At 38.8% G+C, this 18138-nt stretch overlaps 1 protein-coding gene across 1 annotated transcript in view; it reads right to left on the bottom strand.

Annotated features, from left to right (window-relative positions):
• LOC137643564 (probable ATP-dependent RNA helicase DHX35) overlaps positions 1-18138 on the bottom strand; it is a 219407-nt gene that overhangs the window by 127789 nt on the left and 73480 nt on the right. The window contains exon 2 of the mRNA XM_068376297.1: positions 10165-10297. Within this exon, the coding sequence (XP_068232398.1) occupies positions 10165-10195 (31 nt within the window). The 5' untranslated portion in view covers positions 10196-10297. The remainder of the gene's footprint in view (positions 1-10164; positions 10298-18138) is intronic.

The raw sequence follows: 18138 nt of genomic DNA, 5'->3' as shown, positions 1-18138 counted from the left end.
ACAGGCAGGACAAAGAGGAGGGTCACCAAAAACACCATCTCGGCTTGGATTCGAAGGGTTATCCATCACGCCTTGAATCCAGACCCTCCTCCGTCACGTCTCCCTAGGGCACACGACGTCAGGGGCATCGCTACGACCCTGGCCTTCGAGAGAAACTTCTCTGTGACGCAGGTACTTCAAGCTGGGGTCTGGAAGCGTCAGACGACCTTCACAGCCCACTACCTGCAGGACGTGACCCACAGGAGCCTCGATACTTTTTCTATCGGCCCTGTGGTGGCTGCACAACAGCTGGTCTAACCTCAGGCTCCCTTATGGACAAGTAGCAGTAGGTTGAGGGCGTTGTTACCCGGTTTTAGTCTGCGTGAATGAAAGCGTATGTCTGACCCTTACTTGTTTCTTCATCCTCCCCTCTCTTGGGGAAGCAGCATCCTGGTCTCCGCATAGCTGACCTCAACCTCTGCAGGTAAACCATGCTTCCTTGTGTTCCTAGTATTAAGCTTAATACTGTCACGTCCCCCATACCCTGACGAGGTGGTATTGGGAACGTCCTATCCTGGATTCCTATCTAAAGGTCTCATGGTCAACTTCATAGGACGAGTCACGCTCTTTCCTCCACACACAACTTATGCAGGCCACACGTTCCTTGCTACGAGTGCAGGGACTCCCTCTCTCGAGTGATGCTCACTTGGAGTCGGAGTCCTCGGGTAAAGCCAAAGTCAGTAAGGCTGGGGATATTCCACCCTTCCTAAGGGGTAAGTCACCCAATGTAAATAGCGTGGTGTGTACTTCGGTTACAGAACAAATGACAAATTCGGAGATAATTTGTATTTTTCCTAACCATACAAACCTTAGCTAGTTACACATATTTGCCTGCCAGCCCTGTCCCCTCTAAGTGAAGTGAAGCAAATCACCGGTGTGTGTGGGGGGGGGTAGCAAGCTACCCCTTCCCCTAACCCCGCTAACTAGCGCGGGGGTAGTTAACCCTCGTTAAAATCTATTGGCTCGTCAATTTCAGCTACGCCGAAAGGTAAACCCAATGCAAATAGCTAAGGTTTGTATGGTTAGGAAAAATACAAATTATCTCCGAATTTGTCATATTTATATATATATATATACTGTATATATTTATGTATATATATATATATATATATATATATATATATATATATATATATATATATATATATATATATATATATATATATATATATATATATATATATATATATATACAGTGAACCCTCGTTTATCGCGGTAGATAGGTTCCAGACCCGGCCGCGATAGGTGAAAATCCGCGAAGTAGTAACACCATATTTACCTATTTATTTAACATGTATATTCAGACTTTTAAAACCTTCCCTTGTACGTAGTACTGTTAACAAACTACCCTTTAATGTACAGAACACTTAATGCATGTAATACAGTACCCTAAACTAAAACAGGCACAAATATTAAAGGCGACTTTATATCATGCGTTTCCTAAACACGCCAAAAAGCACGATAAAAAATGGCAACCAATGTTTTGTTTACGTTTATCTCTGATCCTAATGAAGAAACAGACGCATTTACACATCTGTTTATAGGTTAGTTTTTGCATCAATTATATTGATTATTCAGTACAGTATGTTGATTTGGTTATTACTAATGTTTTACTTAATTTTTCTTAGGACTTCCAAATGAAATTTTTTTCTTTATGACGCCGCCTGAAACGACGGTGTCATAAAGTACGCTCAGTAAACAAACTAAGGAATTTAACCCGCATGATGAAAGTGATAAATAATGATATTACAGTAAAAGCTTTTATAAAATATGTTATTACAAATATTATTTACCGTATCTATATAAAATCATACATACGTAGCAAAGCAGGAAAACCATCTACGAGAGAGAGAGAGAGAGAGAGAGAGAGAGAGAGAGAGAGAGAGAGAGAGAGAGTTGTTTTACATACGTAAATGTAAATTTTAAACAAAAAAGAAAAATAGCCCCATTTCATATAAAATAGATTACAAATATTTTACTTTATCATATTACAGTAGTCTGTATAATACTGTAAAGTTCAGTACAGTATGTTGTTGTTAAAGTCGTGGCGATGAAATTCTCACGAAACAAAAACACGCCATTTGATTACAACAGCCGATTCATTCTCTCTCTCTCTCTCTCTCTCTCTCTCTCTCTCTCTCTCTCTCTCTCTCTCTCTCTTCGTGTTATACAATACTTACATTTAGATGAAGAAACTAAAATTAGTTTTCTTAGTGTCAATTAAATACGAAACAAAATAATTAGTCCGAGTCTACATCCATTTCAATCATAGCTAAAAATACGGCATCCGATTTCATCAGCAAACCACTATTTTTTGGGAAATATCATTTTATTCTAGAAAATTGCCACTCTTTAAATAGTTAATTGCACATTAAGAAAGCGTGTACTTTTGTTTTTAAATTTCGGGTGTGTTTTAAAAATCGAGTATTGTTGACTTTTTTTTTTTTTTACTTCTGGCTGTGATTAGATCAGCTGTCATCTAGCTGCCGCTCTTGAGTGTGTACGAATACACTAACAAAGTATCATTTATACCATTTCTTAACTTATTCAAACCGTCTACAGTATACAGTTGATATTACATAAGCACCAATGTGTTATAACCTATCAAATTTTTTTGTTTATTACATTTAAACCCCCCTCTCTCTCTCTCTCTCTCTCTCTCTCTCTCTCTCTCTCTCTCTCTCTCTCTCTCTCTGTGGGCTACTTTTCACTACCTCCCATTCCTTACCTCTCTCTAACAAATGATATCTTTGTTGCTCCTCAAAGTTTCATTTATATTGAAAATCAATCATGATTCAATTTTCCTTACTTTCTCCAATCTCGCACCATCGGTCACATCGCGGTATTTTCGATATTTCCGGAAAATCCGCAATATATGTATAGACATGGGTTATGAAAAAAATCCGCGAAGTGGTGAATCCGCGATGGTCGAACCGCGAAGTAGCGAGGGTTCACTGTATATATATATATATATATATATATATATATATATATATATATATATATATATATATATATATATATATATATATATATATATACAGTGAACCCTCGTTTATCGCGGTAGATAGGTTCCAGACGCGGGCGCGATAGGTGAAAATCCGCGAAGTAGTGACATCATATTTACCTATTTATTTAACATGTATATTCGGACTTTTAAAACCTTCCCTTGTACGTAGTACTGTTAACAAACCACCCTTTAATGTACAGAACACTTAATGCATGTACTACAGCACCCTAAACTAAAACAGGCACAAATATTAAAGGCAATTTTATATCATGCGTTTCCTAAACACCTAAAAAGCACGATAAAAAATGGCAACCAATGTTTTGTTTACGTTCATCTCTGATCATAATGAAGAAACAAACTCATTTAGTGTACAGTACACATATATGTATAGGTTAGTTTTTGCATCGATTATATTGATTATACAGTACTGTATGTTGATTTGTTTATTACCAATGTTTTAGTTTACGTATTTTTCTTAGGACTTCCAAATGAAATGTTTTTCTTTATGACGCCGCCTGAAACGACGGCGTGTACGCTCAGTAAACAACCACGCTCAGAACAAACAAGGCATTTAACGCGCATGATGATAGTGATAAATAATGATACAGTACATACAGTATTTACAGTAAAAGCATTTACAAAATATGTTACCTTACAAACATAAATTATACAGTATTGTACGTAGCAAAGCAGGAAAACAATTTACGAGAGAGAGAGAGAGAGAGAGAGAGAGAGAGAGAGAGAGAGAGAGAGAGAGAGAGAGAGAGAGAGAGAGAGATTGTTTTACGTACGTAAATGTAAATTTTAAACAAAAAAAATATGATAGGTTACAACATGTAGACTTTTAAAACCTTCCCTTTAACTTAATGCATACAGTACGTACAGTACTAAACTATAAAACAGGCACAAATACAGTTTTAGAATGTACAGTAAGAATATTAAAGTAAAAAATAAAGATTGTTACTGTACTCACCACGAAAGAAGTTGAAGAAAAACTTGAATGGTGATGGCGATGAATTTGCTGCACAGTAGAAATGATGATGATGAAGCTGATGATGTGTTCTACTGTGCAGCCAATGATAGTATTTTACGTCTCTTCAGACGGAGGTGTCTTTTCCTGGGACACCTCTTCAACTTCTTCCTGGGAAACTTCAATTTCTTCCGAAGGCTTACTAGCAGGAGGAACTGGCTCTTTTTTGCGAGGCTGGAAGAACATTGTGATCGGAAGTTGTTGCCGCTGCTTCTTTTTTCGATCCAAGAGCATTTTGTAGGGAGTCATTATGTCATCAACCTTGTTGCAGAATTGCATCGAGCGAACCATATCCTCGTCCCACTCTTGCAACATTTCTTTCAACTCCTTTGCATGGTTGCAGGCCTTGGCAAGCCGTTCTAATGTTAAGCCCGATTCTTCGACATTTTCTTGGGTCTCTTCCTGGGTATCACTCTCTTCCTCACTTGCCGATTTTGTCAGGTCTTCGAGGTCTGCGTCAGTTAGGGGCTGGGAATGGCAGTCCAACAACTCGTCGACGTCTTCAGTCGTCATGTCGCCAAACCCGTCACCTCCAATTATGGCAGCTAACTGCACAGATTTCCGTATTGCAGAGTGTTGGATTTCCGACGGAGTAAATCCCTTGTCGTCGTAAACAATATCGGGCCACAACTTCTTCCAGCTCGCATTCACGGTTGCAGGTTTCATCTCTTGAAGTGCCTTCTGAATATTCTGCAGGCACGTGGCTATGGTGTACTGCCGCCAGTACGCCTTCAAGTTAAAATCTTCATCCTCGTCATCTTGGGCAGCATCCACACACGCAACGAGGTCCGCCAAGGTATTCTTCGTGTAGAGGGCCTTGAACGCCCTGATAACCCCCTGGTCCATCGGTTGAATTAATGACGTGGTGTTGGGTGGCAGGAACTCAACCTGAATGCCCTCATGCTACAGGTCAGTTGCGTGTCCACCAGCGTTATCCATAAGGAGAAGGATCTTGAATGGCAAGCCCTTCTTTAAGAGATATTTGCTGACTTGCGGGATAAAACACTGATGGAACCAGTTGGAGGTCAGCATCTTCGTAATCCATGCTTTTTGATTATGCATCCAGTACACGGGAAGGAGATTCTTATTTTTATTTTTCAAAGCGCGAGGATTTTTCGACTTATAAATAAGCCCCGGCTTTAACAAAAATCCAGCAGCATTGCCACACATCACGAGGGTAACGCGATCCTTGAATGCTTTAAAGCCAGAGGCTTTGGCTTCCTCTTTGAACAGGAAAGTTCGCGACAGCATTCTCTTCCAAAACAAGCCAGTCTCATCCATATTAAAGACTTTTCCGGCTTGTATCCACCTTCGGCGATAATATTCTTGAACGTCTGGTTCACGTAAGTTTCAGCAGCGGCAGTGTCAGCGGAAGCAGACTCCCCATGCAGGGAAACGCTTTTCAGGGCGAAGCGTTTCTGAAACTTCGCGAACCATCCTTTGCTTGCGGAAAAACGTTTCTGAGGCTGGGAATCAGTGGATGTCCCTGGTTGAGGATCATCTGCATCATCATCATCTTCAGCATGGTTGCCGTCGTCGTCTTTAGGTTCCTTTGCAGCAAAATTCTCATATAAGCTCAAAGCCTTTATTTGGATGGTGTTCGTATCCAACGCTATGTTCTTCTTCCGGCAGTCGGCAATCCACACAGCTAAAGCACCTTCCATGCGTACGATCGTTTTATTACGCGTTGTAACGACTCGCTTCGCTGATCTGCTAAAGGTGATTGCAGCCGTCTTTCTAATGTTCGCCTCGTCCTTCTTGATATAGCGAACAGTAGATTCGTTGATGCCAAAATGGCGGCCGGCGGCCGCGTAACTTCTACCATCTTTTAACATGTCGAGAAGCGTAACCTTCTCAGCTATCGTCATCATCCTTCGGTGGCGTTTAGGCTCACTACCAGCCTTAAGAGAAGCAGAACGCTTGGGAGCCATTACAGTAGGATTTACAGTAACAAAAAGTTCAACTTAAAAAAGTCGCACACAGCACAGATTCACACACTTAAGAACGTCTACTCAGCGATACGCGGTAACAGAGAGTGGACGATCCAGCCCCGCGAGAACTTTGATGCTGCGGGTAGGAGATGCGGGCAAAACACCAATCACAGGCTAGATAACAAAACTTGAGTTCTGATTCGTTATCTATCAGCGCTTGAACCAATCACAACCCGTCTTACAGTACTATGATGCGTTGGTTACCTACTCATAGAAGATGCCCCGCGCATACCGAACGTACGTAGATTAAGTACAATACCGTAATAATAATAAATAATGATAATAATACTGTGCAGTAATAATAATAATAATAATGATAATAATAATAACAATAATAATTTTATTAACAACAACAACAATAATAATAATAATAACAATAATAATAATACAGCTTTACGTACGCTATTTTACGCCTCTCTCTCTCTCTCTCTCTCTCTCTCTCTCTCTCTCTCTCTCTCTCTCTCTCTCTCTCTCTCTCTCTCTCTCTCTCGTACGCTTATTCGAAATGTGATTTTTGCAACAAAGAATATTATTGGATGCAGTACTGTACTACGTACGTATACATACAAAAGATTCATGGAAAAGAAGCACATCCATTACAGTACACACCATTCTAATATGGTATGACTGCATCTGATTTGCGTTTCATGTTCGATTTAATTTTACTACGTACTGTATACAGTACTGAATTATCGTATGATCACATTCTCTTTTCGTGTTTTATTTCTTTCTGTGCTGAATTATATATCATATGTAATGCAATGAACAATCAGTAAGAACAGATATTACTAATTACAGTATTAATGGACTTACAGGTAACAAAATATCGTATTTGGTTGTCTTCAGATTTCGCGGTATTTTCGAATTTTCCGGAAAATCCGCAATATGTATATATATATGGGTTATGGGAAAACCCCGCGAAGTGGTGAATCCGCGATTGTCGAACCGCGAAGTAGCGAGGGTTCACTTTATATATATATATATATATATATATATATATATATATATATTATATATATATATATATATATATATATATATATATATATATATATATATATATATATATATATATATATATATATATATATATATTATATATATATATATATATATATATATATATATATATATATATATATATATATATATATATATATATATATATATATATATATATATATATATATATATATATATATATATATATATATATATATATATATATATATATATATATATATATATATATATATATATATATATATATATATATATATATATATATATATATATATATATATATATATATATATATATATATATATATATATATATATATATATATATATATATATATATATATATATATATATATATATATATATTATATATATATATATATATATATATATATATATATATATATATATATATATATATATATATATATATATATATATATATATATATATATATATATATATATATATATATATATATATATATATATATATATATATATATATATATATATATATATATATATATATATATATATATATATATATATATATATATATATATATATATATATATATATATATATATATATATATATATATATATATATATATATATATATATATATATAATATATATATATATATATATATATATATATATATATATATATATATATATATATATATATATATATATATATATATATATATATATATATATATATATATATATATATATATATATATATATATATATATATATATATATATATATATATATATATATATATATATATATATATATATATATATATATATATATATATATATATATATATATATATATACAGTGATACCTCGGTACTCGACCATAATCCGTTCGAGATCCGTGTTCGACCTCCGATTTGTTCGAGTACCGAATTTTTTTTCCCCATAAGAAATAATGGTATATATTCTATTCCGTTCCCAAGCACTCGAACAGGCCCAAAATATTAATAAAACGTGTACCTAAACAACAATAATTATCTAAATGTGTATGAAATTGGTCAGAAAATCCTATAAAACAATTTTAAACCATTTACTGTACTAAAATAAAACAATTTTAAACCATTTTCTGTACTGTAGTGAACATACCTTTGAGCAGCGGTTCGATGGCATACAGGGATGGATGTGGAGAGGATGGAAGTCTCATCACAATTAAAGACTTGTTGTGCGATCAAATTTTGTTCATTTATGTACCGATCGAATTCCCCCACGTATTTATCGGCTGCAATTTGATCCGAACTAGCTGCCTCCCCATGCCTAGTAACACGATGAATACCTGTTCTATTACGAAACTTTTCAAACCAACCCCTGCTCGCTTTAAATGTAAATGAATCACTTTCACTGGTACTCGGACTTTTCTTCACTAATTCTTCATAGATATGCAACGCTTTTTCACAAATGAACGCTTCACTAACACTTTCCCCGGCCAACTGTTTTTCTTTAATAAATATTAAAAGCAACTTTTCCATCTCCTCAATCACTTGTGGCCTTTGCTTAGTTACCGCCGTAACTCCCGTTGCAACATTCGCCTTCTTAATCATTTCTTTATGCTTTAAAAACGTAGAAATGGTCGACTTCGCCATTCCGTATTCTACCGCTAAATCGGACACTCGTACACCATTCTCATATTTCGCTATAATTTCCTTCTTCAACTCGATCGTTGTTCGCACTGTTTTCCTCTTCTCCTTCCCCTTAACACTCATTACTTTCTTGGGACTCATTATGAAAGCTAAAAAAGCAATTAAAAGCACTGAAAATCACTAAATCACAACGAATGCTGATCGCGCGTTGTCTGAGTGACGCTCTCGAGAGAACTGATGCTTCCCGAACAAGCGAGAGTGGCCGAGATGGCGCGATCATCACAAAGCCCATGCGGTCGTCACGTGTTCGGCTGGTCGAGTACCGAATTTTTGGTCGAGCACCGCAGCAAAAATTTCTCGAAAATTTTGGTCGAACTCCGAATTGTTCGAGTATAGAGTCGTTCGACTACCGAGGTATCACTGTATATATATATATATATATTACAGGAATGTTTAAATATATATAGAAACCAGTAAGAAGAAAAAACATAAGCAAAGTCAAAGGCCAGTAAAACAGTTGGGAGGAGAGAGAGATGAATGTCTACCCTCCCTGAGCCAAAAGAGAAAAAGTGACGAAACATCACAGCAGTAGGGTAGCTCCACCTCGTCGGAACAAAGGAAGGTTTTGAGAACTATTATAGAACAAAGAGAAGAGATACTGTAATTGAAAAGGCAGAAAGAGGTGTCAACGTGACTGTTATTTCCAATTTTGAAAAATAAAGAAGCCCTTAATGAAGGACGAGGAAGAGGAATTAGACGAGAAGAAAAAGTACACACACTTCTTGCCACAACACTAGCATGTTCCATATACCATTTAGCATCTCCACAGGGGAAATAGATGTCGAAAAAACACATGAACAGCTTTACAACTTTAGCAGCAGCAAAAATCCTCTTCTAACCATGGAGCACAAGATGCCAAAGGAAGACCAACTCCTTCAAGTTCAGGTTCTCGTGATTTTCATTCCACAGCCACGCATAGCGAGGAATAACAGTGAACAGTCGTGGATGGTGGCCCCCATGCAAAAGGCATGAGAATGATGAGATTCAGGGTGGGTTTGCCCATAACACTGTTACACATTTGTAGCTCATCTGGAACACAGCTGCATATGTTTATCCTTTTCATTTAATTTATCCAGGTTTTTCTAAACACAACTCTGTCTGCACACTTATCCATTGGTCTAGGAGAAAATAAATTAAAACAGGAAAACTTTATGAGGCAGCAAAAGCATATCTTTACTGCCTTTGGCCAAAGTCAGAAGTGACCGTCTAGCTTACTGACAGGTGAGGATGAGGGGCTTCTTCACCATCTACTGGTAATTGTAACAACCTCTCCAGCTTTTCTGAAGTCATGGTTCTATTAAGGACAATGGTTTGTATTAGTGAAGAAACAAATAGAACACTAAGCTCAAGCTAGCATTGAGTACAAATTATCTATCATTAATACCTGGCTTTAAAAACTGAAGCTTGCTTGCCATAACTGCTCTTGATGCAATACTTTTAATCCATAGTCAATCTCAGTTAACATGGGTCATTATACATCTAACATTCTGGCTTTCTGCTAAGCCGACGAAATTAACCTGCAATAAATAAATTATAAGAAAATTGACAATATCACATGAAAAATGAATAAAGATTATAACACTATTGATATTCTTATTGGAACTTCAAATATTACCATCATTATCATATTATCTGATATTTTGTTTAATTAAAGTATAGTAGGAATAATGTATGAATTTTGTTAAGCAATACGAGTACAGTACTTTATATTTCCAACTTTTCCAATGCTTTGTATGGAAATGGGAGTAATAAATTGCATTAAATTATATTTTATAAGATAAAAAGTTTGGAAATAATTGATATTTTTCCTAGTTATACAAACATGATTCCTTTAAAATAGGAGACACAACTGGGACGATCAATGATTTGTTAACAAGGTAGTTAGATAACAAGTGGGTAACTGGAATGGTACAGCCCATCTGACTATCAAATCAAAGGACTCAGGTTTGTATAATTAAGAAAAATAACAAATTTGGAAGTAATTTGTACTTTTCCTAACAATACAAACCTTTAGTTCTCTATGAGGAATATACTTTTGGCAAGGTTGGAAACTAGCCATAAGACTTTTAGCGATATATAACTACCCTCCGCTAGTTAGTGGAGAGGGAGGGAGGGGTAGTGAGGGTAGTACTGGCTACCCTGCTCACACACACCTGTGCTATACCGTCAAATTTGATTGCGTACGTGCAAAGGGATAGGTGATGGCGGAACAAATCTGTATAAAGAGCACAACGTTTGTATCGTTAGGAAAAATACAAATTACTTCCAAATTTATTTGTTCCAACACTCAATACAAATCCTTTCACTCTTTATTGGGAAAGACTCACCTTTAGGTGGGTGGAAGTCCTAACCAATTGGCTGGCTTTTGACCCAGGGTATGCCTCCGTGCTTTGCACAAGCTTCATAGAGGAACACACTAACACCTTGCTAAATTCTCAGGCATATGCGAGAGTTGACGGCCTGGGCAATCAGTATGATTGTGTGATAGCTTAGCAATGTGACTTGTCCAGGTAAGAATTATTGGAGTATAAAACTCCTCTGACTTAACCATTAGACATTGACTGATTCTCACCTCACTGGGAGAATGGGGACATAACAAATATATAACAACATATGCTATCAGGTTACACAAGGGAAATGGTTCATACCTACAGACAGAGGAGGCCAGCTTGCAGGTTACCCGAGGTGCTGTACCAACGGAGAAGGTATCCAGGGTGCTGTGGGTTACATCTTGCAGTAGTGGGCTGTATATGCCGTCTAACGCTTCCACACACCTGCTTCAAGTACCTCTGCACAGAGTAGTTCTTTTTAAATGCTAGGGACATACTAATGCCTTTAACATAATGAGCTTTGGGTTTACCCCCTTGCAGGGGAGAGCCAGGATTAAAGGTGCGATCTATTAGCTTGGGAATCCATGAAGAGATAGTATTCCTTGTGACTGGTTTTTACCCTGCCCATACTAACAAACATTCTGTTAACATGGGGGCGAGCTCCTATGGTTCGTTTGAGGTAACACCTTAGCTACCTTACGGGGCAGCGTAACAGTTGATCTGGGTCATCCATTACAGAATGAAGACTCTCAATCCGGAAGGTCCCGTATCTAGAATCCGCTACTGCTGGATTTTGATTCTTGGCACCAAATTCAGGGATAAAGATAAGCATTACCTATCCCCATCCCCTTGAATGAGTAACATCCAGGAAGATCTGAACATAAAGGATGATCAAAAGTGTGAAAAGTTTTATGCAACATAAGGAACGAGCAAATTGAACAACGGTGCCAGAGATTAATATCTAGATCAGAAATAAGAAATTTAATGGTTCCTGTCCAAAAAATTAGGATGAGAATCAGCAGCTGAACACCAGATAGGAGAATAATACTCGAAACAAGGTAGAACAAAAAAATTGAAACTCTTCAGAATATACTGACCACAGAAAATCTTAAAAAACTTTCTCAATAAACCAATTTTTTCTTTCTAATTGAAGAAGACACAGACCTAATGTATTTCTCAAAAGTAAATTTGCTGTCGAGAATCACACCTAAAATTTTAAAAGATTCACAGACTTATAGAAACATTAGCAATGCTGAGATCCAGATGTTGTGAAGCCACTGTCCTTGACCTACTTACAATCATACTCAGAGTTTTGTTAGGATTCAACTTCAAGCCCCATAATTTGCACCATACACTAATTTTAGCTAGATATCTACTAAGGGAATCAGTAACCCCAGATCTACAATCAGGTGATGGAATTGATGCAAACAGTTTAGCATCATCTGCTTATGCAACAAGCTTGTTTTCTAAGATACCTTTACCTTGTTTAGTAGTTTTCTTACTAGGAAAAACAGGGGGAACGCTCAGTTTAAGTTATCCCAGTGGTATTGAAAATCATCTTGCCAAAGAGCTTGGAGAACAGTACGAAGTTTCCTGTTGAGAGACGTCATGAACAAGTCTACTGTCGGCAAACCCCACAAAGTCAGGACTTTGTTGGCTATGACGATTTGAAGACCACTCAGAGCCAACTATCCCAGTCGCTCTGGTTAGATTGCCCACCAAAACGTTTCTCTTGCCCAGGATGAAACAGGTGCTGATAGGGCTACCAAGTTGTCTTCCCTCCATCTGAGAATTTCTACAGCTAAAAGGCAACACTGTTTTGAATAAGTACCTCCTTGTTTGTTTATATATGCCACTACTGTGGCGTCGCTCATCAACACAACGGAGTGTCCTGAAAGGAGCTGCTGGAATTGCTGGAGGGCTAGAAAGGCTGCCCTCATTTCCAGGAGGTTTATGTGGCAATGTTTCTCAGTCCAGAGGCTGTGTACAGCAACACTTGGGAACAAACACCCTTCTTTTGATACATCTGCGATTAGCATCAATTCTGAGGAGATTGGTATCTGATACCCACCACCACAGGTCTCTCTTTGGCTCGGGACCTACTTGAGCCTAAAGGTTTGGGGAGTCCTTGTGCTGAGCCCAATTGGACTTTAGATGCCACTGGAGAGACCAGATGTGAAGACGTCCATTGGTCACCATATGCTCCCCAGGGAGGTAAGGTGGCCTAACAGACCACCGATGGGCTGGTAGGGAGTCTTGCAATATAAAGTGGCACGTTGCCCTCTTCAGTCCATCACTTATGCTTTTGGACAGAAAGACTTTGCCTAGTTGGGTGTCTATGTGCCTCCCGAGATATAGAGCAGTAGGCCCCCGCCATACGACATTAATCCGTTACGGAGTTGGTATCGTATGGTGAAAATGTTGTATAGCGGGCAATAGAATAGCTAATGCATGCAAAACACCAGGTAAAAACATTGAAAATTAGTACTATACGTAACAAAATAGTATACTAAGCACTGTACTACAGTATACTGTACTTATATATAATATACATGTACTGTACAGTATATAATTAAATAACATTACAGGATAAATAAAAATCATATACTGTACTGTAAAGGAAAAATTAAATCCTATTTACCTTTGGAGTGACGTGACGAGCTGGTAGTGGGTGGAGCCAGAGGGGGGGAGCAGATGGTAGATATAAAAACGTATCAATGTTAATTATGTTATGTACACTTAATAATAAATTTATTCTTACTATTAAACACTTAAAATTAAAAAGGCTTTTCTTTATTATTTTTGTGTTTTGAAATTTTCTTTTATGATTTTTTTTTTTAGAACTTAAAAAATTTACTCTTATAATGGAATCACTATTATCCCCTTTGCTTTCTGACACTTCTCTTTTGGAGAAATATTTATCCAAAGAAGCCTGTTTCTGACAATTCCTCAACATATTTCTAAAATGACTCGTACACTTGTCATTAACACTTTCCATAAGACGACCTGTGTGAAGTTTTTCTGGGTGTTTTTTTTTCAATGAAACTTGTAAGGTTTTCATACCATACCTTATTTCTGCCGATGTCGTTTCTCCAGTCTCCCCCCTGTCCTCGCCACCACTAGAGCTGTGCTCTTCTTGAAAGAGAGTCAACTGCATTGCCTCCAATTCTTTCAAGTCTTCAGTCGTAAGCTCCTCCCTGTGCTCCTCGATAAGGTTATGGACGTCAGCCTCATCGACAACAACCCCCATGGACCTCCCGATTGAAATTATTTCCTCAACATCACCCTCAGAAGCAGGATCATCAACGGCCTCATCTTTGGTCGAGGGATCGAAACCTTCAAAGTCTCGTTCTGCCACAACAGCTGGCTACAGTTTCTTCCATGAGGAGTTCAAGGTGCGCCGTGAAACCTCATTCCAAGCTTTGTCGATTATCTTCAGGCATTGAACAATGTCAAAATGCCGCTTCCAAAATTCACGGAGGGTAGGTTGAGTGCTTTCGGTCACTTCAAAGCATCTTTTGAACAGATGCTTCGTGTAAAGCTTCTTAAAATTGGCAATCACTTGCTGGTCCATAGGCTGGAGGAGAGGGGTGGTGTTTGGTGGCAGATAGCTACCTTGATGAAGGAGAAGTCAGGATGAATGATGTCCTCGAGGCCAGGAGGGTGAGCAGGGGCATTGTCCACTACCAGGAGACATTTGAGAGGAAGACTGTTCTTTTCTAAAAAGTTCTTGACAGCAGGACCGAAGCAGACGTTAATCCATTCAATAAATATGGTCCTTGGCATTAGACTTCCAAAATACTGAGAACCTCTCCTTCATGATATTTTGTGCCTTGAAGGCACGAGGATTCTCTGAGTGGTATACCAGTAGGGGCTTAATTTTTAAGTCCCCACTGGCATTTGCACAAAATGCGAGGGTAAGTCTGTCCTTCATCGGTTTATGGCCAGGAAGTTTAATTTCTTCAGCTGTGATATATGTACAGCGGGGCATTTTCTTCTAGAAAAGGCCAGTTTCATCACAGTTAAACACTTGCTGAGGAATGTAGCCTTCTCTGGAAATTACTTTTTCAAACTTCTTGAGGAATTCTTCTGCTGCTTTCTTGTCAGAACTGGCCGCCTCTCCATGCCTGATGACTGAGTGAATACCAGTCCTCTTCCTAAAGCGATCAAACCACCCATGAGAAGCCTCGACCTCTGGGGGGGCTTGCTGCGACGTTCCTTCGTCTCCGCCGTCTCTCTGGGCTTCCAAGAGATCGGCAAAGATGGCGATAGCCTTGTGCGAAATTACCGATTGTGTGAATGTATCACCAGCAATTTCCTTCTCTTTAATCCATAGAAGAAGGAGTCTCTCCATCTCGTCGTTGCGTTGATTGAGGTCCTTCCCCTGGCAAGGACAGTCATGCCTTTAGAAGACTTACTTGCTTTAATGGCTTCCTTATTCTTGATAATTGTACCAATCATAGACTGGTTACGGCCATACATACTAGCGAGGGTAACGATGCGCATGCCTTCTTCATATTTCTTTATGATCTCCAGCTTCGTTTCCATAGTAATCATTTTATTACTTCTCCCTTTAACATCACTAGCAATCTTGAGACCCATGGCTAACGAAATAAAGTTATAATTAAGCACTAAAATACACAAAAAATACGATATCGCAAGCACTCACACGAGATTAAGTCTTTATGAAACGCACACGAGATTCTGAACTGAATGCGCATATAACAAAGAGAGAGAGAGAGAGAGAGAGAGAGGTAGCATCTCTCTCAGGCATTGTGGGAGGGATTTCGGCCAATAGCGTATCGGCATCTTAGTGACGCCGTGACGCCGACCAATAGCAGACCAGCTTCTTAGTGACGTACCAATATGCAGTGACATATGAGCGTGGTGGTAGGCTAGTGACTCGTACAGTCGTACTCGTAAAAACCGCCAGGTTTGAGTTTTGGCATTCGATGCCGTAAGGTGGGGATAAATGTCGTAACGAGGGGACGAAAAAACATCATATTCCACACCGTAACGTGAAAAAATGTAAGCTGGGGACGCCGTACCCCGGGGGTCTACTGTATACCAGTTTTTTGTGAAGGTTGCAAGAAGGACTTCTTGGGATTTACCACAATCGCCAGGTCATGGCAAAACTCAAGAAGCTTGTCTCAGTGTTGGAAAACGGTCGCTACCGACTCTGCTAGAATCAGCCAGTCACCTATGTATCTTAATAGAAAAATGACGTTCCTGTGTGCCCAGGTTGGCACTAGGGAGAACACCTTTGTGAACACCTGAGGTGCTATGGACAGGCCAAAACAAAGCCCTTTGAACTGGTATAACCGATCGTCTAGGATGATCCATAGATACTTGCTTGATGATGGATGGATTGGGATCTGGAAGAGAACCTCTATTAAATCCAGTATTATCATGAAGTCCTTGGGTCTTATGGCTTGCCTGATCGCGTCAGCCATTTCCATCCTGAACGGAGTTTGTTGAACAAACTTGTTTAGGAAAGAGGGCTTGATGACTAGTCTCTTGCCTCCAGACACCTTTTCTACAAGAAATAATCAACCGTAGAAGCTTGGAGACACATCTAGGATCTCTTGGAGAGTGCCCTTCTTTAGCATAGTCTGGACTTACAAATCCCTTCATATAGGAATGTGACATCACTGGGTGACAAGTCAAAAGGATGGAGACAAAAAGAGAGAGAGAGAGAGAGAGAGAGAGAGAGAGAGAGAGAGAGAGAGAGAGAGAGAGAGAGAGAGAGAGAGAGAGAGAGACTGAACAGGACGCAGTATCCTGCTCAGAGCATGGAGACCGTCCAAGATTCGGCTCCGTGTGCCAACCACCACTGCCACTGTCTCTACAGGCATCCTCCCACTGATGGACAGGCAGGAGGAATGAAACCCCCCTTGCGGGATTATCCACGTCTACCACCTCTGCCTCGTGCTACTTTAACATAAAAAGCTTCTTGTTAGTCTGCTTAGGGGCATTAGCACCCTTCGAGGGCCCCTGACACCTTACTGGAGATGGTCTTTGCGCTGGTGGAGCTGTAATGTAAAAGCGTGCTGACATTGTCCAACAGAGGGAGTCTTAACTCGCCTTCCTCCAGTGCTCAGCAACTGCTCTAATGTCCTAGACATAAAAGAGGGAAGGACCTTCATTCAGTGAATTGAGTCACTTGAGGACTTCTGTTCTCAGCAACTGTTTGCAATTTTGAAATGACCGAGTACCATCATTTCAAAACCCATTTTGACCATGTGATGGGACAGGAACTTGACTGTCCTGTTCCCCGAAAACAAGAAGGTGGACGTTGCCTCTCTTGTGTGCTTCTTGGAAAAATCCTTGTTTCGGAAGATATCTTCTACCGAGCCCAACTAGAGGTCCATCAATGAAGTGGCTTGCATTACAACCTTTGCAACCTTCTCTATATTTGAGGCGTCAGCTGCCGAGAATATGACCAGTATTGTTGCCAGTTTTTCAAGAGTCGTGTTCTGGGAAAGCAAAAGGATTGCTGGGTTTAGTGGTAGAGATGTGACATCGTCCATGAATCATAATAATCATAATACTTCCTCTGCTTTACGTATGGTGGAGGGAGTAGCTGAGATGAGCCTCCCGTCCGAATGACTGGGAGCCTCCTGCTAGTCTTGGTGAGTCTAGGAGTGCCATAGAGAAAGGTCCAGGAGGGTGTCTTTTCTTAATGGGGAGCACAAGTTGGGCCTTTGAAAGAGTTGACAGCTCTTATGCAAGCAAGAACTTGCCAGAAATATATGGCAGATCTAGCAGTGTACCGAGAACTCGGAGGGAGAATCCTTTCCTCCGGTCTTTCTGAAGGTTAAAACTGAAAAAGGAAGGCCTTTCCTGCAGTCAGATGCTTCAGCCCTCAAAAGCCCAGTTCTTAAGGATTGATTGATTGATTGATTGATTTAAAGTTTTCAGGCATCCTGACATCTGAGGTCATTGACGCCGGTAACATTTAATTTATGTATACAAAAATAAAAGATAAAATAAAATAAAAAATAAAAGAGTATTCAATTAAAATCATA

The sequence above is a fragment of the Palaemon carinicauda genome, chromosome 7 (assembly GCF_036898095.1).
Source record: "Palaemon carinicauda isolate YSFRI2023 chromosome 7, ASM3689809v2, whole genome shotgun sequence".
NCBI lineage: Eukaryota > Metazoa > Arthropoda > Malacostraca > Decapoda > Palaemonidae > Palaemon > Palaemon carinicauda.
Note: the sequence above shows the minus strand (reverse complement) of the source record. Positions and strands in the feature narration are given on the sequence as shown.